Source organism: Eschrichtius robustus, chromosome 6, assembly GCF_028021215.1.
Source record: "Eschrichtius robustus isolate mEscRob2 chromosome 6, mEscRob2.pri, whole genome shotgun sequence".
Taxonomy (NCBI): domain Eukaryota; kingdom Metazoa; phylum Chordata; class Mammalia; order Artiodactyla; family Eschrichtiidae; genus Eschrichtius; species Eschrichtius robustus.
The window spans coordinates 30519505-30546402 of record NC_090829.1 but is presented as its reverse complement, the minus strand read 5'-3'; the positions used below and the strand labels follow the sequence as shown (position 1 = coordinate 30546402).

At 41.0% G+C, this 26898-nt stretch overlaps 1 protein-coding gene across 1 annotated transcript in view; it reads left to right on the top strand.

Moving 5' to 3' along the window:
• The window catches only part of WWTR1 (WW domain containing transcription regulator 1), a 126367-nt gene extending 99712 nt beyond the window's left edge, over positions 1-26655 (top strand). Inside the window, exons 4-7 of the mRNA XM_068546081.1 lie at positions 5060-5262; positions 19614-19747; positions 21531-21643; positions 26252-26655. Coding sequence (XP_068402182.1) covers positions 5060-5262; positions 19614-19747; positions 21531-21643; positions 26252-26436 — 635 coding nt within the window. The 3' untranslated portion in view covers positions 26437-26655. The remainder of the gene's footprint in view (positions 1-5059; positions 5263-19613; positions 19748-21530; positions 21644-26251) is intronic.
• Positions 26656-26898: the final 243 nt, after the last annotated feature.

The window sequence follows — 26898 nt, the reverse complement described above, 5'->3', positions numbered from 1 at the left end:
AGATGAAAAGAATGAAAAAGATAAATGTGGATTTCAATTTAAATTCTGACTCTCTTGGAAGGAAAAACAAAGAAGTCTCTGCTTTAGTTTTTTTTTTTTCTGCTTTAGTTTTGATGCATTCCTGCTTCAATGGAGAAATCTTCTGTTTGGGTTATTCCTTTCTGTGGGGACTGGCAAAAGTCTAGAACTTGACTAGGTCTTTAGCCTTTTTGAGGCATTTAATGGCAGTCTGCCCTTAACTGGTTTGGCCTCAGATACTGTATTTGAGATACTCTGCTTGTTTTCTTTTTTTTTTTTTTTTTAAACTGAACTATTCTCTCCCTAAAATGTTATGGAATATTATCTCAAGGAGTATTTTGTTCATTGCAAGTCTAGATGTTTTCCTTCCCGTGCTCTCCTGAGGACCTCCTCTCTGTTTATCTCTGTCTTGGGCCTCTTTTGCCTCTTTGTCTTTGAGTAGCTAGAACCTCAACCATCGGTGAAGTTCATGAGATTCAACCTAATAAAACATTCAAAAGCAGTCTGAAATGAAACGACTAGAGGAAGCAGAGTGACAGGTTGAATCATGGGCACCTGGATTGAGTCAGGCAGGACACCTGGCTTCTAGGCCCTGGACCATTTTATGATCTCGACCAAATTCACTGTTTCTCTGGGTATTGTTTCCTCACCTTCACAAGGAGAAGTTGCACCAGGCAGGCTCTTAGTTTTGAGGATCTTGACTATAGTTTAAGCCTTATTCGTTGTTTTTCAAATAATTTGGGGGTTACCTCCTTTCACTCCACCAAGAAGATATTTTGCCTATTTGATGCATACATGGCCGTGCTTTTGTCTTCTGTTTTTTACTTTTACATTTTTATGTTTTACATAAATAATAAATGCACACAGAAAAACTTCAAACAGTGCAGAAGAGGAAAAGGAAGATCTCCTCCCATCCTTGACACCCAGTTTCCTCTCCAGAGGCACCCACTGTTGTGTATTTTTCTAGAGAGATTTGCTGTATATGTGTTGATATAATATGAATCCCCACTGCCTCCATTTTTCTAGTTACAAATAGTGGCATGCTCTTACATGCATTTCTTTTCCTTGGATTTTTTTCTCCCTCTTCTAAACATTGTTTCTTAGAGATTGTTCCATAGAAGGACCTGCAGAGCTTCTTCATTCTTCGGAATAGTCACATAGAATTCCTCTGAATGAATGGATCATGATCTCTTATTGGTGGATACTGTTTTTGGTCTTTTGCTGTTATGGACAATATTATGGTGAATATTCTCATACAGACTTCTCCGTTGGTGGGTGTGCTTTATTTTGAAAACAAAGCCACTGGCTAAGTTCTACTCTTTTCCAGTCACTACAGTTAATAGCTGGAGATGTTTAGTCTGAGTGTAGTCTGAATGGTCAAATCTAAATTAAATGGAAGAAAGCGGCATGTCCACCTTGCCTCCCCAGTGGATGGTCGCTGTAAGGGCTGGTGTTTCAAAGGCTCACAAGGGTGTGGTTTTGGAAGAGATCTTCTCCAAGTCTTAGACTCCCCCAGATAAGGATGCAGACATCAATAAAACCTGCCAAGCAGTATCTGGACAGTGTGTGGAGTGGAGTAACGGAATCCTGTGTGAGTAGACTGACTGACAATGCTGTCTTCCCAAGTTATGGCAGATAGTTCTGTTCCAATTGATTTGTCATGTCAGTAAGTCCCAGACCTGAGCCAGTTTTAATATTTTTCAAAGACTCTGAGTTATAAAAATTAATATAACCTCTGAACTGCTGACAAAAAAATTTAACATTTTTAAGCTTTTTCCTAACCTGGGGATTTCTGATATTGGAAATATTCAATTTACACATTTCTCTTATAGACACAATTGGGTTTTTTTTTTTTTTTTTTTTTTTTTGTCTATAGTAGTTACATCAGAAAAATAGGAGCATACTTTTTCAGAAGGTTCAGAAACGACTGTGACTGGAGATAATCACTATTCTTCCATCTAAGCTTCCGTCTCCTGGCCTGAAAGAGGTCTTATGAATTAAACCCTTCTGGATATCTGGACTTTGTCTTACTTGAACTGGTATTTAAGAGAACTTTTCCCCAATGACACAGTGTGTGTCCCATCCCTGACCCTCCCACCCAGGCCTTCAAATAGAGATCATGATTATGTTCCAACAAGCTGTAGAAATTAAGTGCTTATTTCAGTTATTTTGGCACTGATCACAACTGTGCTTTTTTTCTGTTCTCAAACTAAGAACATAAGGAATGCCCAGCTGGTTTCAGTCACTCATCCCATCGTTTACTGAGTTTCCCTGTGTGCCAGGGACGGTGCCAAGAAATGAGAGTTCTTGGTGGTGGGCTTGATTCAGGAAGTGAAGCCCAAACTGTTTGGGCAGAATACTCCAGTATCTTCCCTTGCCTTGAGTGACTTCCCTGGGATTGAGCAGACCTGTGCATCTGTCCAAACCTTCCTTGAGCCCTTCCTAATTGTAACCTGAGCAACCTTTGTCCCAGGGCCCTGTTTTGAGTGCTTCGAGGGTCTGCTGTTTAAGTGGTGCTTCCTTGCCATCAACTGAAGGGAAACTGTGTGTTAGAGGGGTTGCCTCCGTTTCAGTGATTGTTCCTGGTCTTCAGTTTCAGGTGTGGCAGAGGGCGGCCAAGGACAGTTGAAAGGGCAGGTGGACGGGGTGTGGGGGGTTCAACTGTGGCCCTGGTTCCACCTGTTTCTAAGCAGAGCACGCCCCTCACCTCCCTGGGTTTCACAAAATAAAAAGCCGGACTAGATGCTTTCCAGGAATCCTTACAAAGCCTAACATTCTAGCGCTCCACAGCCAAGCATAAAAACCCACCTCATTTCTTCATACCTTCCTTGTGAGTTCCTGTGAAGGCAGGAGCTGTTTATTCAACTACAGACCCAGTGCCCAGCACACAGTGGGAATGTGATAAAGACTTGAGTGAGTTATAAGGAAATTTCAAAAAAACTATTTTTACCCCACCTCTACTCCCATCCAGAGGAAGTTCCTGTCATGGAATTAATTCTTCCTTAAGGAAACCAGTTCTTCTACAGAAAATCTTCAGTGTTGGTATTTTCTTTTCTTTTTTAAAATTTTACTGCCGTAAAGTTGATTTACAATGTTGTGTTGGTTTCAGGTGTACAGCATAGTGATTCAGTTATACATATACATATATTCATTCTTTTTCAGATTCTTTTCCCATATAGGTTATTACAGAATACTGAGTAGAGTTCCTTGTGTTACACAGTAGGTCCTTGTTGATTCTCTATTTTATATACAGTAGTGTGTGTATGTTAATCCCAAACTCCTAATTTATCCCTCCCCCCTACGTTTCCCCTTTGGTAACCATAAGTTTGTTTTCTAAGTCTGTGAGTCTGTTTCTGTTTTGTAAATAAGTTCATTTATATCATTTTTTAAAATTAGATTCCACATATGAGTGATATTATATGATATTTGTCTTTGTCTGACTTACTTCACTTAGTATGATAATCTCTGGGTCCATCCATATGGCTGCAAATGGCATTATTTCATTCTTTTTTATGGCTGAGTAATAGTCCATTGTATATATGTACCACATCTTCTTTATCTGTTCCTCTGTCCACGGACATTTAGGTTGCTTCCCTGCCTTGGCTATTGTAAATAGTGCTGCAGTGAACATTGGCGTGCACGTATCTTTTCGAGTTATGGTTTTCTCCAGATATCTGGCCAGGAGTGGGATTGCTGGATGCTATGGTAGTTCTATTTTTAGTTTTTTAAGGAACCTCCGTACTGTTCTGCATAGTGGTTATACCAATTTACATTCCTACCAACAGTGTAGGAGGGTTCCCTGGTACTTTCTTTTCAATGTGTGTGTGTGTTTTCTACACATTTATTTAATACGTAGTTGATTAGGCTAATTTAAAATTCATCGAAGAAAGTTTAGTTATAAAATATGTTCCCTCGTAATATCCATAACAAACTGAAGATCTGAAATATTTTACTTTGAACTTTAAGTAAAGTCTGCCAATAATTTTATCTTTTAAAGGTAGTGATACCAAATATAGCAAAAATTGAGCGTTTTTTCCCTCAGAAATGAAGTAAGTATGTAAAATTACACATTGTTGCCTTTGGCCCTGACCTAGGAGCAAATAGACTGAAAAGCATGGTTTTCTTTATTGTAGGATATTACCCAGGCAGAAGTTAAGCAAATTTGACTGGTAAACTGTTTTGAGGAAAGCTAGCACTTTTTAAGATGCATTTTTTGGCGGGGGTGGGGGTGGGGGGAGACACCAATTACAGAATTTATTAAAGGATTACAATTTTTTTTTTTTCTAGAGTGAAGTACTGCATGCCAAAATTTTAAATGTTGGTAAATGCAGACAAATAGAAAATCCTTAAAAAGTTTCAAACACTTCTTGTGGCTTTATCCAATCACAAACGCTGTTAGCATTTTTATATAATTTCTCACAATAATTCTCACTAAATGATTCTCTAATTATTCACTAATAATTTCTCACTAAATAATTTCTTTGGGGCACCCTCTTTTAACAAAGCATGAATGGCGTCCTGCTTTTGTGTAGGTCCCTGATCTAGGTACTATGTTTTACACGTCACTCGTCAATTCACTCATCCATCCTAAACATTATTTTCTACCCACCACCTATCGATGATCACATGCCCTCCTTAGCCCTGCCATAAGCATGCAGGTTATCTGAGACCGTGCATACACACCCCCGGATGTCCTGGTGAAATTAGCTTTTATGTTGTGTCAACTTTTGTGGAATTTACTTACGACCACTATGTTCTATGGAAGGTTTAAAATGTACTCTAGAACACAGGCAAGGTGTGAAATCAGGCTTTTAACAGGGTACAAAAGCCAAGACTAGGTGAGTCAGGAGAGGGGCCGGTATCTGAGCCTCCATGAATTGAATTAAGGTAATAATTACTTCAACAGTAATGATTAACAGGAAAGTGCTTTGGAAGGAATCTCAGGAATCTATAGTGTAAAGCGCAAAGCGTTCTGATGATCTCTGTTTGATAAGGAGCTGTGGTCCCTGGTCATTAACCCGCCTGTTCGTCCCTCCTGCAGTGATGAATCACCAGCACCAGCAGCAGATGGCACCCAGCTCCCTGAGCCAGCAGAGTCTCCCTCCTCAGAACCCACCAGCAGGGCTCATGAGTATGCCCAACGCGCTGACCACGCAACAGCAGCAGCAGCAGAAACTTCGGCTTCAGAGGATCCAGATGGAGAGAGAGAGGATTAGGATGCGTCAAGAGGAGCTCATGAGGCAGGTATGGCCTTCGGTGGGACCTGATGGAGGCTCCGTGGCCTTTGGTGGCAAGGCTAGTGGGTAGGTGTCTACTTGCCATCAGAGTAAATACATCTTTCTCCAGCAGCATTAAAAGCCCGAAGCGCTGCTTCAGACTTCCAACATCTGTTTGCACTGTCTTGAGAGCCAAACTTATGCAAGTACAAGGACTAGCTATATCAGCATGGCTGCCTTTGGCTTTCACTGCGAATCACTAGAAGGAGAGAAAGAATATGTTCCAGTTACTTATTACTGTGTAATGCATTATCGCAAAACTCAGTGGGTTAAAACCATAGCCATTGTATTATATCACGCCATTTCGTGGTCGGGAATTGGGGCAGGGCTCAGCTGGACTGTTCTTGTGCTGTACGTGATTTTGACTGAGGTCACTTAGCGGTGGTCGACCGGTGGGTGGGCTGGCCTGGAGGGTCCAAGGTGGGTTTACTCAAGTGTGTGGCACCATGGAAAGGGCTGCTGGAAGACTGAGCATAGCTAGGACTAAAAGCTGGAGTATTTGCCCACGGCATCTCTAGCATGGCAATCTCAGAGCAGTGGGACGTATTACATAGCAGCTTGGGTCTCCCCAGGAGAATGTTCTGAGAAGACAGGAATTGAAAGCTGCCAGGGTCTTGGGGCCTGGCTCTGGAAACTGCCGCAGAGTCAGTTCTTCCATATTCTCTTGGACAGAGAAGTCACAGCACACCCCCCCCAACCCCCAATTAGAGCAGATAGCAGAGGGGATGTTCCATGGAAGAAATGACAAAGAATCTGCAACCATCTTTGATCCACCGTGGAGCATGAGAAAAAGAAAATTGAGGGAGCATGAGAAAGGAAAATGTTTTGCATACAGACTCTGATAGAGTGCTCTGCAAAACCCCCTGGGCTTTGATCAGGCACCTTTGTGCCATTTCCTCATTCAGTCAGTCAGTCAACAGAGTGTGTGTCCTCTGTGAGTCAGGCTCAGGGCCTCGCTTCAAAAAATAAAGGAAAGAAAATCCCTGAAGGAGCCCACAGTTTCCTCCCTGCTTCAGTGGCTTGGTCTGTGCAAGAGCAGAATTCTCTTCTGTGTTGCTAAACTAATGTAGCACATGCTTTCAGGTCTCATAAATTTTGCTGGCTGCATTTTGGGGAGGAAGGCTTCAGTTTATTGTTTTAATTCTTCAGACTTTGCTTTATGACTCACATGAAGCAAGATACATGGGTAGCTTCCTTTCCATGTGGACGGAAATGAGTAGCTTTAACTGTTCCAGAATGCTTTCTTACAGGGGGCTGGGGGTATTAGGGTAAACACTATTTTTTCTTTTAGTTATATCTGATACTTTCAAAAATATACATTGACTGCCATAGGTAAATAATGTATTTCTCATCAAATAAATTCTAAAATATAAAGTATCTACACTGTGTGAAGTTTAAAAAACATGATGAATTAAAAGAATTCTTTATACATAGCCTTTGAAAATGTGGGAAATGAATATAAATTGTGCTTTGTTATTCTGTTGAACTATCCTCTAAATTTGAGGCATACAACTTTGTAATATAACCATCATTGTGCTTTTTTTACCCTGAGGATTTATGTCTGAACTTTCACGGTTATTTCAGGGTAGCATTTGTTTATACTGTTTTTAGATATACAGTATCATGTTTCTTAGCAGGAAATGATTGTATTATGGTTTTCTGTCTTTGGATAATAATTCTATTTGGAATAATTTATCTATTTTATAATATAGAGTAAATAGAAAGAGTATTATAGTAGCATTTATAAGTTTTAATGTTTTTATTTTCCCCCCGCAAAGAATGACTTGTGTCTCAGTTTCTGCCTCGTTCTGTGTTTCTCTTTCTCCTACCCCACCTCCTCCTTTCCCACAGAAAGTATTTCTGAAAAGGGGTGGAGAAAAGTGCCCCAGATTGTTTCCTTTATTCCAACCGTAGGTGCCTTTGAACCAGAATGTTAGTATTGATGGTTCATATTACAGATATACCAACCAAGTGCCTTAAATGCTGATCCCTAGAGGCTGTGGAACTTGGAGTATTTTGCTGCATGACAGTGTCGATTCCACTGTACAGGACCTCGGGGAGGGACGCTGTCCAGAGGCTCCTGTAGTTCAGCTTTGAACGTGCGAGCGCGCACGTGTGTGTGTGTGGTTAGAGGAGGAGAAGAAGACGGAATGGACGGTTCTGATGTCTTTTTATCTTTATTATGGATCCAGGAAAAAAGGTCTAAAGAGACTTTTTTAAGTCGTGGCAGACATTTTCCCCCATCCAGAAGCAGCCTGCCCCTCAGGGTCAAAGATATTATTTAAGGCCATACAGTAAATGGTGTCGGAGTGTTTGATGACAGTGGCATTTGCCATGATGTCTGATTGTCCAGGTGTGGATTCGTGGATTATGTGTATCACCTTTGTGGTTTTTTTTTTTTTTTTTTTTTACCTCTTTCTTTTGGTGCTTTGCACTTAAGCCTCACTATTTGCACTTAAGCCAGGATGGGGCAGGGAAATGGATTGGAAGTAAAAGTGATATTTGGCTCACCTGTTTAGCTGCCTTCCAGCACCGGGTAGGAAGGGAGAGGGAGGGAGGCAATGGTGGTCCTGATGAGCTCTGAAGATTGTCTGTTCCATTTGTTCCTTCTGTCCCGTTCCCTGTTCTACGTAGTCAACAACTTCCTGAATATCCTTTGCTTTCTGGGCACTTTGTAATTCTCCTGGCCTCCCTCTAGTTTGCAGGAGGGCCCTAGCTGTACAGCCTGTCTTCTTGAAGTCCCTGCCCAGCAGGCAGGCCCTGACCTTCCTATCGAGGGAGAATTTCTGGGAGAGAGGCCCACTTCCTAGGCTCCATCTCTATGATAGGAAAGGAGGTTGGTAAATTTTAATAAGTAGAATGAATTTGCTCCTAATTCTTGGGAAGTCATCAGTACTCTGTATATTTTTATCATTGTTAAATATATGATAAATGTGAAAGGTCCTTATAAATTATATGCCATGTAAATTTTGTTTTATTTTTCCTTTTTCTTCTCCTTCTCCCTCTTCTTCTTTTTTCTGTTTCTGTGCCATTGTTCCTCTAGGCATGTAGTCTGATGTGCTGTGGAGAAAACAATTCCTCGGTTCTTGTTCCACAGTCTGACGTACACCTCACAATGCCAAGGGCTCAGACGTTAACTTGTCACTGAAATCATGCCAGAGATATTAACAAAATGAAGTTGAGGAAAGTCTGATTACAGATCTGAAGTGAACCTCCATTATTTCAGGATGGAAAATTATTTTTTTTCATTCCTTCTTCTATCTCTTCATTTGTTTATTCACCCAACATTTATGTTGTGGGAAATAATAAAAAGATAAGTGGGACATGGCTGCCTTCAGATAACTTACGTTTTAGCAAAGGAGACAAAATGATGAACTCTAATCTAGATTGGTGGCCAGAAGGATAAATTCAAACCATTCCCTACTTTGTGGGGTCCCAGTGGCTGCCATCTTTCACTTTCATAGCTGGAGCAGGGACCAGATGCACCAGAGCCCGGAGTTCTGTGAAAATGAGCATAAGGTGCTTCTTTCTTTCTTTTCCTCGTTCCCACAGGCCAACAGGTTGTGGAATAGCTACAGAACTCGGATCAAAGGGCCGGTGAGGTTTGGTATCTCCCCTGATTAGGAATGTTTTGAAGTAGGAGAGTTTTGTTAAAAATGATCCCTACAATCTAGCATTGGCTGCTGTAGCAACAGAGTTGAACTGCCTGTATCTGATAATTGATGAATTATCTCAGAATGTGGCAGGTGCTCCGAGGGCAGGGGTGCCACGAGCCCAAGGGGATCCCAGCCAGGTCTGCAGTACATGGCCTTATTAGGAAAGTGGAACTTTCTCTGCTTTCAGCGTCTATCACAGACATTCTGGAGAGTGAATTCTCATGAAAGATGTTCTCCATTGTCCATGATAATGAGTTTTATTTTTGTTAAGTTTTCCAAAAAGCCGTGAAGCGGTTTCAGGCTCATCTAAGAAACGGCAACCCTAGAAAAGAAAGAAAGCAATTCTCAGTTGAAGATGTACTTCCTGCTACCTTCATATTAAAAAAAAAAGTTAGAATTCAGTTTATGAAGTTTTTTTAAGTAAAAAAATAGTTTTTAACTTTTTACAATATAATTTAGTAGTTTTTTTGTTTGTTTTCTCTGATTGAGATGAGAGAAAGCATTTTACTAACTGAAAGAATCCAGACTCAAAAGACTTCATAATGGGACTTCCCTGGCGGTCCAGTGGTTACACTCTGTGCTTCCACTGCAGGGGGCACCGGTTCGATCCCTGGTCGGGGGACTAAGATCCCGCATGCCTCGCGGTGCAGCCAAAAAGAAAAAGGAAAAGAAAAAAGACTTCACAATGTATGATTCCATTTATATGACATTCTGGAAAGGGCAAAACTATAGGGACAGAGAACAGATGGGTGGTTGCTAGAGTTGAGGATCGGGGAGGGGCTGCCTCCTCAGGAGAGGCACTAGGGGGTTTGGGGGTGGGGATGGCACAGTTCTGTGTCTTGCTTGCAGTGGCTGTTTCACATCTGTATTATGTATTTGTCAAAACTTAGAACTGTACAGTTTCACAGAGTGAATTCGACTCTAAATAAAGATAATAATAAGGTAAAAGTGTCGCACAGAAAAGACAAAACACATTCACTGTAGAAAATGTTTAATCAAAACCAAAAAAGAACGTAATCATCACTTACACTCTTACCTAAAGAGAGCAGCTATGAAGATGTTGGTGATTTCTCTCCAGTCTGTGTATGTATCCATGTGTATTTTGTTTTAAAAAACAAAACTGGTGGTAGAGAATACTACTGTTCGTTATCTCTTTTTCTTAATATATTGGGAAGTCATTTATTTATTCTGCATCAGCCATGGAAGTTGTGCTGTGAGTTTGGACATATCTATTCTAAGCTGCCTGGAATCCTTTCTACAACGGTTCTGGACATAAATTTTAAAATACTATGAGCCACACATGCCCACAAGACTATAGACTATTCTGCTGTTACAGCTTAAAAACCAACACAATATTTGCTTAGTATCATAAAGGGCATGTTTACAACTTTACCGGAGGAAATGGGAAATTTGAGTAACTCGTAAGAAATTGAGAAACAGGCTTCTCAGTCCCTATTTACCCTCTGAAAGAACAATTCCTTGACATAAAAGCAGACTCTTGGCTTTATCTGAGGAGAGTATTTCGTTGTATTATTCATTTAAATATGAAGCTGGGGGACCTTCTGCCTCAAAGATGATCTTAACCTCGAGGACTTCCCGTCAGCCCCCAGGGCCTGCAAGGAGTCTTAAGTGAAGAAGCCTTCGCTCCCTCTGCGTTGTTGGGAAATGGTTATTATTCCCAGGCAGACTCAGCACTGCTTTTACCCCCATCCTTCCCTTAACTGAGCCTCAGCGGACAGGAGAAAGCAGCTTGTCAAACAAAAATGCTGACTAAGCCCGGCCTCTGGTTGCCAGGGCAACAGGGACAAGGGGAGAGGGCTTGGGCAGGAGGCCTCAGAATTCTTCTGGCAGGTCTCACAGATTTTTGTTGGGCTTGACAGCCACTACCGGGTCTGGCTGGCCAGCTGGCCGGCCTCTCGCAGCCATTCCTGACCGAGGGCCCGCGGGAGGGACACACCCGGCTGTGAGCAGCACTGGTCCAGGGAAGGTTCTGAGGTCTGTTTTTTGTCATGTGAAGAATAGCTATTTAGAGACGTTAAAAAGTGTCATATCATAGCCTAAGTAGTGGCTGCTTCCTAGAGTCTTGCCTTCAGCACATGGGGCTATAATTTCCTTTTAGAAAAGCATTTCAGAGAATTAGGTTTCAGGATTGATTGCAGCATCAGAGGTCATGTTGTCCACTCAGGGCGTGGATCCCTGTAGAGTAACCTGGCTGTCTACGTTCATTCATTCATTTGTTCAACACGCTCTAGGCACTAAATGCACAGCAGTGAACCAATAGGCTTGGTCCCTACCCTCAAAGGGCTTCCATTCTAACTGCTGTCAGTGTTCTATTTGACTACAAGTCCCAGAAATAATCCATTTTCTGAAAAATACCAATTCTTTTAAAAGGGTCCCTTTTTTTTTTTGGCTGTGTTTTGGGTCTTCGTTTCCGTGCGAGGGCTTTCTCTAGTTGCGGCAAGTGGGGGCCACTCTTCATCACGGTGCGCGGGCCTCTCACTGTCGCGGCCTCTCCCGTTGCGGAGCACGGGCTCCAGACGCGCAGGCTCAGTAGTTGTGGCTCACATGCCCAGTTGCTCCGCGGCACATGGGATCTTCCCAGACCAGGGCTCGAACCCGTGTCCCCTGCATTGGCAGGCAGACTCTCAACCACTGTGCCACCAGGGAAGCCCAAAAGGGACCCTTTTGAAAGATATTGTAAATCAAACACATTTAAAATTTGTATTTATTTATTTATTTTTAAATATTTATTTTTTATACAGTTTTAAAAAAAATTTATTGAAATACAGTTGATTTACAATGTTGTGTTAGTTTCAGGTATACAGCAAAGTGTTCAGTTATACATATATATATATTCTTTTTTTTAAGATTCTTTTCTATTACAGGTTATTACAATTTTTAAATTCATTTTTAAAGGTTCTTTTCCATTTACAGTTATTACAGAATATTGGCTATATTCCCCATGTTGTACGATCCATCCTTGAGCCTATCTTATTCCCAATAGTTTGTACCTCCCACTCCTGATCCCTGTGTTACCCCCAACCTCTGTACTGGTAACCATTACTTTGTTCTCTATGCCTGTGAGTCTGCCTCTCTTTTGCTATATTCACTAGTTTGTTGTATTTTTTTAGATTCCACATATAAGTGATATTGTACACTATTTGTCTTTCTCTGTCTTATTTCACTTAGCATAACACCCTCCAAGTCCATCCATGCTGCTGCAAATGGCAAAATTTGGTTCTTTTTTATGGCTGAGTAGTACAAACACGTTTTTTTAAATGGAGGTTCACCAGGTTTGCACAAATGCAAAGCAGCTTCTTATTTCGGATCTTGATAAGATCAGAGGTACGAAGAAATATTCCATCTCGAAATCCATTCAGCTATTTTTCTTAAGTAAAGAGGAGACTATCTAAATTATATAATGTTTTCCTTAATTCGATTCTAAAGGATAACAGAGATTATGGAGCAACACAAGATTGCTGTGTACATCCTGAATTAAAAGAGCGTCAAACAGGCCATGGATAATAATTATGGACTCAACAAATGTCTTCCCCGAAGTGTCAGAGTTTCGACAGTCTGAGTCTGGCAGCTGAGCTTGTGTGATGAGGTATTTCCAAAAGGGAGGCTCCAGGAAATGTGACAGTGAATTTCTAGAATCCCTTAGCACAGAATTAAAAAGAAATTTACATTGGGCATGTTTTTATTTTTTTCCTTATAAAGAAGGTAAATAATTCAGCATTCTGCCTCTGAAGTCTGGGGAGGTTTCGGCAGAGAGAGCAACTTCTCTGCACCAGAATAACTGCTTTAGTGTTAGGATTTCAAAATATTGTCTTTTTTTTCCTCTTTCATTTGTTTCTACTCACCCCACCCTTTCTAATTAAAACAATACAATCTTCCATTTTTGTAGTATCCCTGGCCACACACACCTAAATCAAGCAGGCACCCTCAGAAGAGTTTGTTGTCTTTCCTTTCTCTTTGAAGTACATTCCAGGGAGGGCCAGGGCTGGCTGGCGGGAGGCGCTCCCTTAGCCCGGGATGGACAGGGCTGCAGGATGCTTTCAACTGCTGTTGACTTGCTCACCTCCTCTCTTGATTTATTCCACAGGCAGGCTGCAGGCCAGTGGGGAGCTGGAAGGAAAGGAGGTTTGAAGCTTGCTTCCAGGGACACCTTCCGCTTACAGATGGGCCTTTGTCTTTCACACCCCTCCCGCTATTTGACACACCACCCCCTCCTCCAGCCCGTAGGAGAGCGTGCTTTTAAACCCACATGTAATTATTCGTTTTAGGGAGCTAGATGGAAGACCACAAACTCTGAAAGAGATTCTCAAGCCTTTATTTTGCAACAGTCTTTCCACCCCCAGCTTGGATGTAGAGAAAAAATAAAGTTGTGGTGGAGGAGGGTGGGGGTGAGGTTACCAGGGGCAGCTTTCCAGATCTTTCTGAAATTGGCCTTTAAAATCTGAACTTATAACTTTGCTGGATATGCTTGTGAATTCCCAGGACACTAGCTCCACCCTTATACGTTGAAAAGGATCAGAGAATATGTCCAGTTCCATCTCTTTTCCAATTCAGAGAGGGAAACTGTGTTCAGGACAGTGAAACAGGCCACTTCATTAAATCCTCTAAACTGCCCGAAGGAGGGGGGGTTGGTATTTCTGTTTTATAGCTGGGAAAACAAGCTCAGAGAAATGAAATAACGTGCCCAAGTCCCACAGCCAGTAGGTGAAAGGGCTGAAAATTTGAGGTCTGCCGATCTCAATCTTTGGCTTTCCTCTTTTTGCCGCTGTCTGTGTAGTGGCCGTGACAACAGACTCTGGGGCCAGATCCTGGGAAAGTTGCTTTTTCTCTCTGTGCCTCAGTGCCCTCATCCATAAAATGGAGACAGTTGGGTTGTCATGAGGATGAAATGAGATATAGTATGTTAAAGCACTTAGGACAGTGCTTCACAAGTAGTAAGTGATACGCAAGTATTAGCTAACATCTCCACCTCCTAAAACATTTAACGCCATGAGTAAGTAGCTCATTCTAGTAACTGCCTCACTGTGCCAGGTTCTTGATAAATATGCTTTTTAATCTTTATAACAGCCCAGCAAGATAAATCTTACGTCTTTTTTTTTCTTTTTCTTCAGATGAACAAACTGAAAGGTTAAAAATGAACTCCAAAATGTTATAGCTAGGGAGTAGCTCAGCTGGGATTTGAGCTTTCATCATTCTGAATCCAAGGACACTTTTTCTCCTGTGCCAAGCCCTGGTCATATCCAGTAGCATTTAACCCTCAACAACTGCTTGAAAATTCCAGTGGCCAGTAGCCCAGAGAATTGAGAAGCAGCCAGTTCTATCACTGAACGAACTACTAACTACAAAGCCCTCCATCAGATCTGTCTCCAGTCTGGGGTAGAAGGAATCTTCCTTCTTCCATGTGGCAGTCAATAATAGTTTGAGAGCCATGGTGTGCCACAAGTCTCTCTTAAATAGTCCCCTTGCTTCTTCGTAGGACATGACACTCTGAGCGCTCCCTATCCTGATTTTTCTCCTCTGGTCACTCTTTGTAAAGATCGTGACAAAGTGTAGAACAGCCTTGCACGTGGAGATTGGTAGGTCTAGAGAAGGAGTGCAGACGACTTGAGCTGGAAAGAAGGTTTGGAGCATGTAGATATCGGGGAGATGGACCCCACGAGGCTTGGCCCTTCTGCATCATTTTCTGTTGGAGTCTGTCTCCCCCTCTAGAATCCTTGGAGAGGCAGGACACTGTCTGTATTTTTCATTGCTGTATCCCTGTTGCCAAGAACAGTACCTGGCACCTGGTAGTCTCCATAGTATTTTTAAAAAATAAATACGGGAGCAAATGAATGAATTGTTGTGGGGACTGAGGGAGACAGTTGACTGAGATTTTGAGCTGGGAGAAGGGGTGACGGCATTAGGAGAAAGCTTGACGTCAGCAGGAAGAGCTGCTTTGGGGCCGGGTGAGGAGTGTACTGTGAGACATGGAGTTTCAGACCCCAGCTGGACGCGTTATTTTGGACTTCAGGGGTGGGAAAGGGGCAGGTAGTGGTTTGCTGTGGTTATGGTTGTCAGGGAAGACATCCTGGGAAAGGTGGTGTAACAGAACCCCTAAGGGTGGGGAGATGTGTCTTGATGAAGAGGGACCCAAAGTACCGAGGACTTCAGGAAACTGAAGACTTGTTTGGGAGGATAGGGTGGGTGGGAGTGGAAGGGACACTGGGAAAGGATCTTGCTGAACTGGAGTGGAGGTGGGAGATGAGACAGACCAAGGGGCTCAGGTGTGCCTCCAGCTTAGCATTTGTTATCCTGCCTCCACTGGGGCAGCTGGGGAGGGAGCACAAGGTTAGGGCAGCTGCACTGCCAGCTCTGAGTTGGAGACCTGAGTCTTGTCCTAGACCAGCCCTGTTCAACTGTCCCCCTGTTTCCACGTCAGTTCACTTAGTCCATTGCCCCGTCTGCAGCCTTTGCTTCCGCTTCTCCTTCAGTCTTGACTCCCTCATCTTGGTCAAACTAAAGTCAGGTGTTTGCCTTTCATTTCTGCCCGTGCAAGGGCAGCGGAGGTCACGTGGCAGCCAAAATCATACTGCGTCTGGGGCTTAATTTTATACTTAAATTTAGTTTCTTTTTTTTTCTTTTTTAAATAAGAATCCTCCTTTCTTTGGATGGGGACGTGTTAGTGAGGTTAGTTCTTTTATTTCCAAACCTTAGATGTTGTATTGCTATTCTTCTTCAATTTATGAAGAGAAATAGGAAACTATTTTCATTCAAAAAAGGCTAGACCTTTAAAAATTCTAAATATGGGGATTTCCCTGGTGTTCCAGTGGTTAAGACTCCAAACTTCCACTGCAGGGGGTGCAGGGTCCATCCCCGGTTGGGGAAGTTCCACAAGTCACGCAGTGCGGCAAAAAATGAATAAATAAATAAATAATCTAAATATGGAACTATTATATTATAAAATATAATTGAGTGAAATGAAACTTCTCACCATTCTCCACTTATATTAAAAATCAATTTTATGTTATACAAAAAGGTTTACAAACCTCTCCTTGGTAAAATTTAAAAAAGCTATATTCTTAGCCTTGCTGACTCATGATGAAGTTCACATTTGGTGTAATCCTTCCAAGGTGAAAGTTGACCAGGAAAAGGTGTCAGACCACTCAAAGTGGATCAGTTCCATGTGGTAGTGTGACTTTTAAGATTGTTTATTTTTGTTTTTGCTTTTGTTTTGTTTTCTGGGATTGGAATACAGAACATAAGACGATAATAATACTTAGTTAACATTTATTAAGTGATCTCGTGTGCCAGCACTCCTCTAAGTACCCTATATGTGTTACCTCATTTTATCACCACAGCTGCCCTATTGGGTGGATGCTATTATTAGCCTCACTTTACCAATGAGGAACAAAGAAATTAGATAACTGGCTGGGAGACGGCATGGCTAGGGTTCAAATCCAAGCATTTGGCCCTGGAATCCCTGCTCCTGACCACTCTGCCCTCCTGCTCATCTTCTGTGTTGGGAGCAGGAAAAACACCGTGGGATCATTTCATTAGGATGGAGTTTGAGCCTGGCTAGTTGGGATCTATACAGTAGACTGTTTTACTCATACTTGTGGTTGAAGATGAGAATTGAATGATCTTAGTTAATTTTTCCTTTTATTATTAATTATAATTTAAAATATTTCCATTTGAATTCCAGCAATATTTTTCATTTCTTCGTTGAGTGAATATTTATCAAGTGTCACTGTATGCCTGGGTTGTTATACACAGTGGGGATACAGAAGTGAACATGACAAATAAGATCCCTTTCCTCTCTTTACATTTCTAAAGAGAAAGACAGACAGTAAATATATAAGTTGCCATCAAGAACACTGAATGTAATCTCTGACTAGATGGCATCTGTTGAGACAGACATCAGTGAGGGAGTGAACTTCAGGAAGATCTGAGGGGAGTGTTCCAAGCAGAACGAACAGTTGGAGCAGATGCCGGAAGTGGGAGGAGCAGATACCGGAAGTGGGAGGAGCAGTGGGAAGGGAGTGAAAAAGTGAGGGGGGCGTCCTGTCCGAGACAAAGGAGGAGACCTGGACAGGGCTGTCAGGCAGGCTTTGTGGGCCACCTTCCAGGTGGGATAGGGAGCAGGTGGGTTTAGAGCCAGGGGCCAACATAACCTTCACAGTGGCTGCTGTGACTTAAGAATAATCTTAGAATAATCCCGAAGAAAGTGTTGCCCCCTCGGAAAACTTTCTAACTCAGACTGGCCTAATTTATATTGCAAAGTTAGTTTTCAGGTATATTCAACACCTTTTCTGTATTCTCTCTTCCAAGTTAGTCATTCGGAGGCGAAAATGATAGTGCGAGCCCCCTGCAGGCAGAACAGAGCATTGCCTCTTATGATGCCGTGGGGGTCAAGTCCTCAAAGTCGTTAGGGAAACATCGATGCTGAGGAATGGAACTTCAGTTATCTCTCATTTTAAATAGAGGGGACAGATGTGAAATGGCACCATGAAACATTTTCCCTGATATATAATAGTATAGGTTCTTCCAGCTTTGGTTATTATAAATAGTTCTTTTGAATTTCATTTATATATTTAGCCACACACAAGCATTCTTTTAAAATGCATATTGTCTCTATTTGACCTATTCCGAGAGTAATTTAAATGAAGAGGAAAGCTTAAAATATCAGAAACTCGATATTTTTCTTATAATTTAAACATTTTATTTTCACATGATGTCATTAGAGATGACAAATAATTCATATATACATCGTATCTATATTTTTTTCCCCAGTGAAGTTCCAGAAATGATTCTTATTGTATTTAAATGCAGACCACCTGGAAACTGCAAATTCAACATGCAACTGCAAATTCACATGTAAAGAAATGCAGCAGTCTCTTCAAGCTGTATGTTTAAATGGGTATCCGTTTAGGGGTAAACTCCACATTTATTCAGAAAGTTTGGAGAATTGGAATATTCTAGTTACAGTTGATTTTTTTGGGTAATGAAGATTATTGCCCAAAGGATCTTTGCATTTACAGTTTACAAAGGACTAGAAATTATATCATTGACTAGCTGTTTTCAGACTGTGGTTTGTATGTATGAGTGTGTTTGAGAGGTTGGTGGCCTCTGTGCTCTTCACACCAGGTCCAATCCCTGTTATTCTTGTGTGTGAGGCCTCCAGGTAAGCTTTGGTTGGAAGATAAGATTTCTAATGCACACTGCCTGCCACATAAAAACAACTATAGGAAATAATTCAGTTTTTCTAGATTTAGTCAGAAGGTACTTCCAAGATTGAGATTAAAATCCCCCTTAAAAAAAGAAACCTCCATTTTTTGGTTTGCTTTTTACAGAGTACTGAATAAAATTTGTTAGTTAAGTATTTGATTATTTGCAATCCAAATGAACAGAGGTGAACCAAGAGCCCTGTCTAGACAGGCTATTTATTTCAGTATAAGTTAACAATGCAGTTTCTTATCAATCAGGTCTTCATGGTTTATAAGAGTCATGCTACCATAACTCCTCAGAACAGTATAATGAACTCTAGTAACCGAAAGTTTTTATGGCCGATGATTTCACTAGACTTGTCTAGACAGCAGTTACTCTCTAAAATCATTGTGTGTCGGGGCTGGAAGGGATCTAACACAGACACTGTAACTTAGATGGTCTAAATATTCTGTTTGCCATTGTAGCCATGGTTTTGGGGTTTGAGAGATGGTGAGACCAGTGATTCAGCCTGAGTAGTGGGAAACCGATAGGCATAAATATGGGGAGGGCCTAACTTTGGTTTTGGGCGCATGTATAAATATATAAAAGTATTATTCTCTGGAAACAGCAGCAAATTTGAAAGGAATTTGATGTCTGGTCATGTTTGTCAAAATGGGAGAGACTCCCTAGAGGTTATATCTAGAGAAAGTAATTGCAGTCAGATTTGTAACCTTTTGGATTGACTCTCCTTGGCAAAGTAATGCTAGCTTAAAAAAATGCTAGTGTTTTAATTTTTGCTGATGAAATCCATATGCTATCGAATAGTTAATCGTCAGTGGGATTTGGATTGGATCTGCATGGTTCCCCAAACTTCAGCCATTTTAGTCAACAAAATAATTAGTAAAATATAAAAACTGATTGACTAACAAGCTTTTAAACTGGTTGTTCTGCTCTCCTGGTTATTGATATAAAACTGCCAGATGTGACTTAATGCAGAGCCAGAACTCTGTAATCCCACTGCTTTACTGGCCTATAAGTGGCAAAGACCAGAAGGTACCTGCTGGTCCAGAGGAGTACAGCTGCTTTGATTGACTTAGATTTGGTCTGAGCACCTGGGGTAAAAATAGCCTTGTCTCTGAGAAAGTGTCTTGAGAGGCCCTTATATGATTTGGGTATTTTAAGCAATTGGATGGGTTAGATAGTTGCTGTGTAAGTGCCTTGAGGGCAAATATTACATGAGCTTCTCATTAACTTTGTGAATGTGAGAAAGTGACTTATACCTGTAAGATTTCTTCAGAAAAAGAACACTAATGATTTCCTGATGATTTTGACGTATGAGGAATAAACGTAAAGTGCTTTTGTGTTTGGTGAAAAGTTTTTATGCGAAGCATCCTTTGCCCCGATCCTTATGACAATGAATGAATCACTCTTGCCTCTCCCTCGGACTGTCATCTCTCTGTAGGAAGCCGCCCTCTGCAGACAGCTCCCCATGGAAGCCGAGACTCTAGCCACAGTTCAGGCTGCTGTCAACCCACCCGCCATGACTCCAGACATGAGATCCATCACTAATAATAGCTCGGATCCTTTCCTCAATGGGTAAGTCAACATTTTAGGGCCACTTATTTTTGCTTTCTTTATTATGTGGTTTACAGTATAACAGATCTTTGTTTATGTTGGGAAAAGCTGGGGAGCTTGGAGAATGGGGTTAGGATAGAGGGAGGATGTGGAGGGAGGTGGCAGAAAAAAAAAAGTGGAGGAAGAAGTCATCTACCTTTTTTTTTTTAAATCTCAAATTCAAAAATTGGTGCTATGGCATGGAGTAAACCCCTAGTCAATAATTTGAAAGTGGGGATGAACTTACGATTTCAATGGGATGGTGTTGTATAGTAATTATTTAGAAGAATCTTGTGGTTTTATGTGGCCAACAGGGGATAAAAGCATGTCATATGGCAAATAAGGGAGCAAAACAATTAAGAGGTGATGTTTGTGGCGAAATGTGAATAAGGTCTATAGTTTAGTTACTAGTAATATACATTGTCAATTCCTGGTGTTGTTCACTGTACTATGGTTGTGTACCATGTCCTTGGGGAAGCTGGGTACAGGATGCACAGGAACTCTGTACTCCTTTTACATCTTCTGTGTGAGTCTAAAATTATTTCACAATTTAAAATTTTAATTGAAACAAAGAGGTGTTGTTTTAAAATATGAAATATATGGGCAGAAGGAAAAGGTGATTGAACCAGAAATATCTTCATGGGTAGAAGTAGTCAACCTTAATTGTAGCCTTTTAAACCCAAATAAAGGGCAGTTTTCTATTTCCTGTGTCTTTTCTGCCCTTGCAGAGGCTTCTGGCAAACAAGCAAATACAGTCATGAAAGTTATTAAAAATAGAGAGAGAGAGATGAAAACAAACAGTAACGGAAATAATGAAAGAAAGACGTTTTTAAATGATTGATTTAAAACTACTTCAAACGTACAGAAGAGTATGAAGAATAACTTAAGATTTACCCGTGTACCCAACTCCCACATTTTGCATATTTCCATAGATCTTATTTTGTTTTGAATAAGTATTACAATTAATATTTAAACCCTTCCCCACCGCCACTGAAATCCATTTCTTTCCCGTCTTCCCTCCCTAGTGGTAGCCACTATTTGGAAATTGATGTGTATCCATTACACACATTTTTTTTTTTTCTTTTTTCTTCACACATATTTTTATATTTCTTATTGCCTGTTAATGTCTGTATCCAGAAACACTATTCAACATCGTTTTCGGTTTTAAAAAAATGTACATAAATGGTATCATTCTCTGTATGTAGAACGGTGTTCAAATTGTTATTCTGAGATGAAAAGGGAATCAATGCCAATTTACTATGAATGGCCAGGTTGTTTTTGCTTACAGTTTATTAATTTCATTGACACAGGGATATATGTTTCAAAATTAAAAGGAAGTGCAAAGTCCACCTGCCTTTGTTATCTGAAGATCGGGCAGGTTGACAGAACTACACTAGTTGAGGGTCTTCATGACTTTTTTTAAATTATTATTTATTTATTTATTTATTTATTTATGGCTGTGTTGGGTCTTCGTTTCTGTGCGAGGGCTTTCTCTAGTTGCAGCAAGCGGGGGCCACTCTTCATCGCGGTGCACGGGCCTCTCATTATCGCGGCCTCTCTTGTTGCGGAGCAGAGGCTCCAGACGCTCAGGCTCAGTAGTTGTGGCGCACGGGCTTCGTTGCTCCGCGGCATGTGGGATCTTCCCAGACCAGGGCTCGAACCCGTGTCACCTGCATTAGCAGGCAGATTCTCAACCACTGCGCCACCAGGGAAGCCCATGACTGTTTTTTAATTTTGAAATTTCCTTCCATCTTTTGCTCTGCAGGGGGCCATATCATTCGAGGGAGCAGAGCACCGACAGCGGCCTGGGGCTAGGGTGCTACAGTGTCCCAACGACTCCGGAGGACTTCCTCAGCAACGTGGATGAGATGGACACAGGTAGGAGCCAAGTCTGCGAGGCCTTGCAGTGGGTTTGCACTTTTAAATCGTCTCTTTAGTCTTCTCAATTCGTTTTTTTTTTTTTTTTTTTTTTTTGGCTACACCGCTCAGCATGCGGGATCTTAGTTCCCTGACCAGGGATGCAGCCTGTGCCCCCTGCATTGGAAGAGCGGAGTCTTAACCACTGGACCGCCAGGGAAGTTCCCTAGTCCTCTCAATTCAAAAATCCAACCAGAGACACTTAACCTCAACAACAACATAAACTGACAGCTGAAAAGCCACTGGAACCCAGGCACTATTCATAAACTCTAGCCCCTTCCCCATAGTTTATACAAATATAGTTTTATATATGGGCACAGGATTTTAATTTCTGCTTTTTTCCTCTCCCTCCCTCCCTCCCTCCCTTCCTTCCTTTTGCTTGTCCTTGTTTCATATAGCCCTTTCCTCACAATTGCATTAACACACCACTGTCTGCTTTGCCATTCTTCCACAATGGAATATTTATGCTTTTCTAGCTTTTGGTTGTAATGTACAGGCCACCAGTATGCAAATTTTTTCATGTCATTAACTGCATTTGGGAAGTAATTGGCAGTGGGCATTTGGAAAGTTAAGCAACTCAGAGGATTCTGAAATGTCAGCTCCAAATCCTAACCTGGTAACAATGTCCTCCCTCAGCAGTTAAATTTAACATAGCTCCTGGCCTGCCCTGCCTTCAGGCTAGGCCTCAGCTGGCTTCCTGGTTACCTCCTTTTCACCATTTCTCTAGGAGCGATGCCTCCAAATTTGGTCTAGACTTAATTATCAAAGTCCTAAACTCCCAGAAGATATTCTGAAACCAAAATTAAATGACAGCTAACAGCAAGGACCTACCATATAGCACAGGGAACTATATTCAATATCTTGAAATAACCTATAATAGAAAAAAAATCTGAAAAAGAATATCTATATAAATATCTATATCTATATAAATATCTGTATCTATACCTATATCTATATCTACATCTATAGATGTACAACTGAATCACTTTGCTGCACACCTGAAACCAACACAACATTGTAAAACAACTATACTTCAATTAAAAAAAACCCCTGAAAATGGACTTAAAAAAAAATTAAGTAATAGCGGATGTATCCCCTCTCTGGAGCTGCTCATGTAAGTTTCTCCTCCATCGTCACTGTTGAAAGAAAATCGTTCTGTGATGAAATGATTGCTTTCCCCAGTGCCGTTGTCCAGAGCGCCCGTGTTTGTTACCCTCTGCTCCTCGATGACTGCACTTTGTGCTCTAAAACTAAACGATTGGTCAGACAAAAGTCAAACTCGGCCAGAAGGTTGGAGCAGCTGTTCCGGGCTCTCCGTGCAGCCCGTCATCTACTTGTTGAGAGAATTGCACGGACTGTCTTGTGAGGAGTCACACAGGAATAGTTTGAACTGTTTGTTTTGTTATTCTTCAATTTATTACTTCAGCCTTCTCCCTCGCTTCCTGCTTCCCTCCCTCCCTCTCTTCATCCCTCTCTTTATTTTTCAGTGTGAGATTTATCTTGCCCTCTTCGGACCTGCCTGATGAAGTGGCTCCTTCCTATGTTTAATAATTATTTGCTTTCATCTTTTAAACACTGGGAAGCCAGTAAAGATAAAAAGCAAAGTTAAATAAGAAATGACTCAGGAGATCTAAATCCAAGCTTGACATTTAAAAATAAAAGAAGATGGATTCTATTCTCTGGCTTTTTAAAATGACACTGAGTGGAGAAGTAGGGAATGTTTTTGAAGCCAAAATGTAGAATTAAGCAGTGTCCTGAAAAGAACATAGTCTTTGCAGTCAGGCAACCTGAGTTGGATCTTTGCTTCTCTATTTCTTAGTAATGACTTTGGGTAAGTGACATAACCTCCCAGGGGCCTCAGATTTCTCACCTATAAAGTAGGAGTAATGTGCTCACCTTGTAGAGTTGTGAGGGCTCATGAGGTCACAGAGCTTGGCACAAAGTTGTCTTCTCCTTCTAAGAAGGATGAAGTAATGTACAAGTTGGTCGTGTTAAATGTTAGGGCTCCAGGTTAACCTGGTGTAGTGAGTGTCAGCCTGTTGGGTTTAGGGTCACATCTGTGAAGCCTTTATAGCGAGTGGGCATAAACCCCCTCAAGGGGAGAAATGTAATTACTTTTTCAGGAACAAGATGAGGAAAAGCTGAGCTCAAGTGTGGCTGGCAAAGATCTAGTAGACCCACTGATCACATGCTGACCGCATGCTAAATGGGAACAAGCCAGCTGAACACTCCCTTTGCAAAATACACATGGAAACAACAGCTGGACATGGTGTGAGGATAGAATAGACGGAATAACAGGAGCAAAGGCTGGAAGTCATCCACCTTCCAGAATATTCTGCGATAATCACACCCTTTTAAGAATTGCTTGTTTTTTTTTTGGTCTGTCCCACTTTTCACTCATTCATTCATTCATTTTTATTATCTATGCAGATATGCATCCTTTATATTTTAATTGAAGTATAGTTTCCATATAATATTATATGTTACAGGTGTACAATACAGTGATTCACAATTTTTAAAGGTTATACTCCATTTATAGTTATTGTAAAATATTGGCTATATTCCCCATGTTGTACAATATGTCCCACTTTTTAAATGGATAAAACTGCAGAGACCCAAAAAATTACTACAAGGTTGCAGAGTTGCTCCAAAGAAAGAGATTTTAAGATCGTTAACCTTATTGAAGAATCTTAACTAGTCTCCTCATGCTTTCCATGCCTGAGGAGAAAGGATAAGAGGAATTCTTTAAAACAGAGAGATCTTATTTGGTTAAAAAATGAATTCTTGACTTATTAAAAAGTTAAAATGGGAAATCAGTAGAGATGAATAATTCTAACTGGAGATGAAGAAAAAAAGACATTCAGCACTTTAGATCAGCTGATTTTTCAAGGCAGATAATTTTTTTAAGCCTCATTTCCATTTGTTACACTCTAGTGGGTAGAAAAAAGTTATTTTGGATTTTCTTTTCTAAACTAATGTTGTTTTTCCAGTCAGTAACACAACAGCATTGAGGTCATGTTGAACTCGATTTAACTTTTAAAATACTGCCTTTTGCAATGAAAATCCTATAAAATAGTCCTAAGAGTCACTGGTATTTTATGAGTTATAGAAAAGCCATCAAGTTTTACTATCACCAAAATGCAAGTTTGAGTATTTTTCCCTCATCACTCAGAAAAATGTAATTTTTCTCCTTGGAAAATGCATATGGTTAAAATGAGTTTTCTCCTGTTTTGCTCAGAATAGTGAAATTCCTAAGCAGGCTTTTCAGGAAGGCTACCATACTTGTAGGACCCAAAAGCTAATTTAATAAGTTTCTTAAAAGTGATTCCATGGTGAAAGCTGGCCATAGTTTTCAATGCACCTCAGACTTTGAGGTATATTTTATCCCTTCAGAAAATTGGTTGGGGCTCTTGGAATAAGCCAGTTGCTCTGATATTATGTAATTCACTGTGATTGAGTTCCCAGGTTTTTCTTTCTCTCAGCACAATCAACAAGCAATGTGTTTTTGTATTTTCCTAAGTGTGTATGTATGAATGAAGCCCAGAGCCACGGATGTGTGGCAGATATTATATGGCACCTAACTCCAATTTGTGAAGGTGCTATAATCCCAATTTCAGACAAGTGAAGTGTGTCTAAGGTCACACAGCTAAAAAGCTCCGTCTCCTGGCACAGTTGTCCGTACGCTTTCTCCTATACTATCATTCATGAAGAACATGTATTCCACATGTCATATCCCAGGCACTTAACTTTCCTCTGGAACAGCATTCTCTCAACTAGGTTCTATAGACTCTAGTTCTATTAGGATATAAATTCTGCCAAAATTGCATTCGATGATAAAATGGCTTTAGGTCATAGTGGCTTAAGCAAAATATATCAGACTTCCTTATTACAAGACTTCTCAGATCCTTAATAAGCTCCCATGCATTGTGACTCATATGCATTGTGAGAAGGGTAGATATTTGTGGGGTGTATGTGTGTGTGGAGTGAGGGGGGTGAACTGCAGCACCCACTCTCTAAAATACTTTGAAAATGATCCCTAGAGCCGTCAATGAAGATAGCTTTTTAATAACGTGGTTAAAAGAAACTCCTCACTACTCTCTTTGAACATAAAGAGGGATGATATGGGCAAATTTGAGCTTACAGTTAGATCATTGGATTATAGCTCTGTGATAAGGTTTTTATGACAGGCAGGGCCTCTCTACTCAGACCAGCTCTTCATGCCATTGTATGGGAAGTCATTGATTGTAGGTCAGATCCACAGCACCCTCACTTGCTCCTTTCCTGTTTCCCTGGACTTACCCATTCTGGACAATGTCTACGCGGAACAATTAAAGGTTCACCTGGCATCTCTGCATCTCTTAGGAATGAGCATCACCAATTCAGTTTCAATAATGTGGTAGCTGAAATTCTGCACAGAGATGAAATATTTAAGACCTGCAGCAATAAAATCTTCTGGTGGAACATAGGCACAGTGGAAATGAAGATGAGAGTTATGTTGACACTTGAATTTGTCCCTCTTTCAAGAGCTCTAAAAAAGAATTAAAATGGTTTCATTTCATTCTGTTATAGGAGAAAATGCAGGACAGGCACCCATGAGCATCAACCCTCAGCAGACCCGTTTCCCTGATTTTCTTGACTGTCTTCCGGGAACAAATGTTGATCTAGGAACTTTGGAATCTGAAGATCTGATCCCCCTCTTCAATGATGTAGAATCTGCTCTGAACAAAAGCGAGCCGTTTCTAACCTGGCTGTAATCAGTACCATTGTAGCTTGGATGCAGCCGTGACCTGACATTTCCTGGGCCTCTTGGAAAAAGCGATGGAGCAGAGCGAGTCTGCACGTGTGCCGCTTACTTACTGCCTCCGTGACGCATGCTCCCTCCTTTCCTTGTGGCCAGTTTAATCATTGCCTGGATTTGATTGACAGTAACTTAAGTTAAACATAAATAAACATTCTATTTTCATTTTCTGCAAGCCTGCCTTCCTGTGATGGGTTATGCAGAATTGTTTCAGCAGAATTGATTATGCAGAATTGCTTCTCTGCTTTCCTTTGTGCTGCCCCATGACTAAGCTTTATGGGTGTTAGTTGAAATTTATACATCAATTGATTATAAATCATGACAAGCTGACCACAGGCAGTGACTTCTGACAGGCGGCTCGGTCCAGGAAATGTACACAAAATTCAACCTGATTTACAGTTCCAAAAACTGTGTTGAT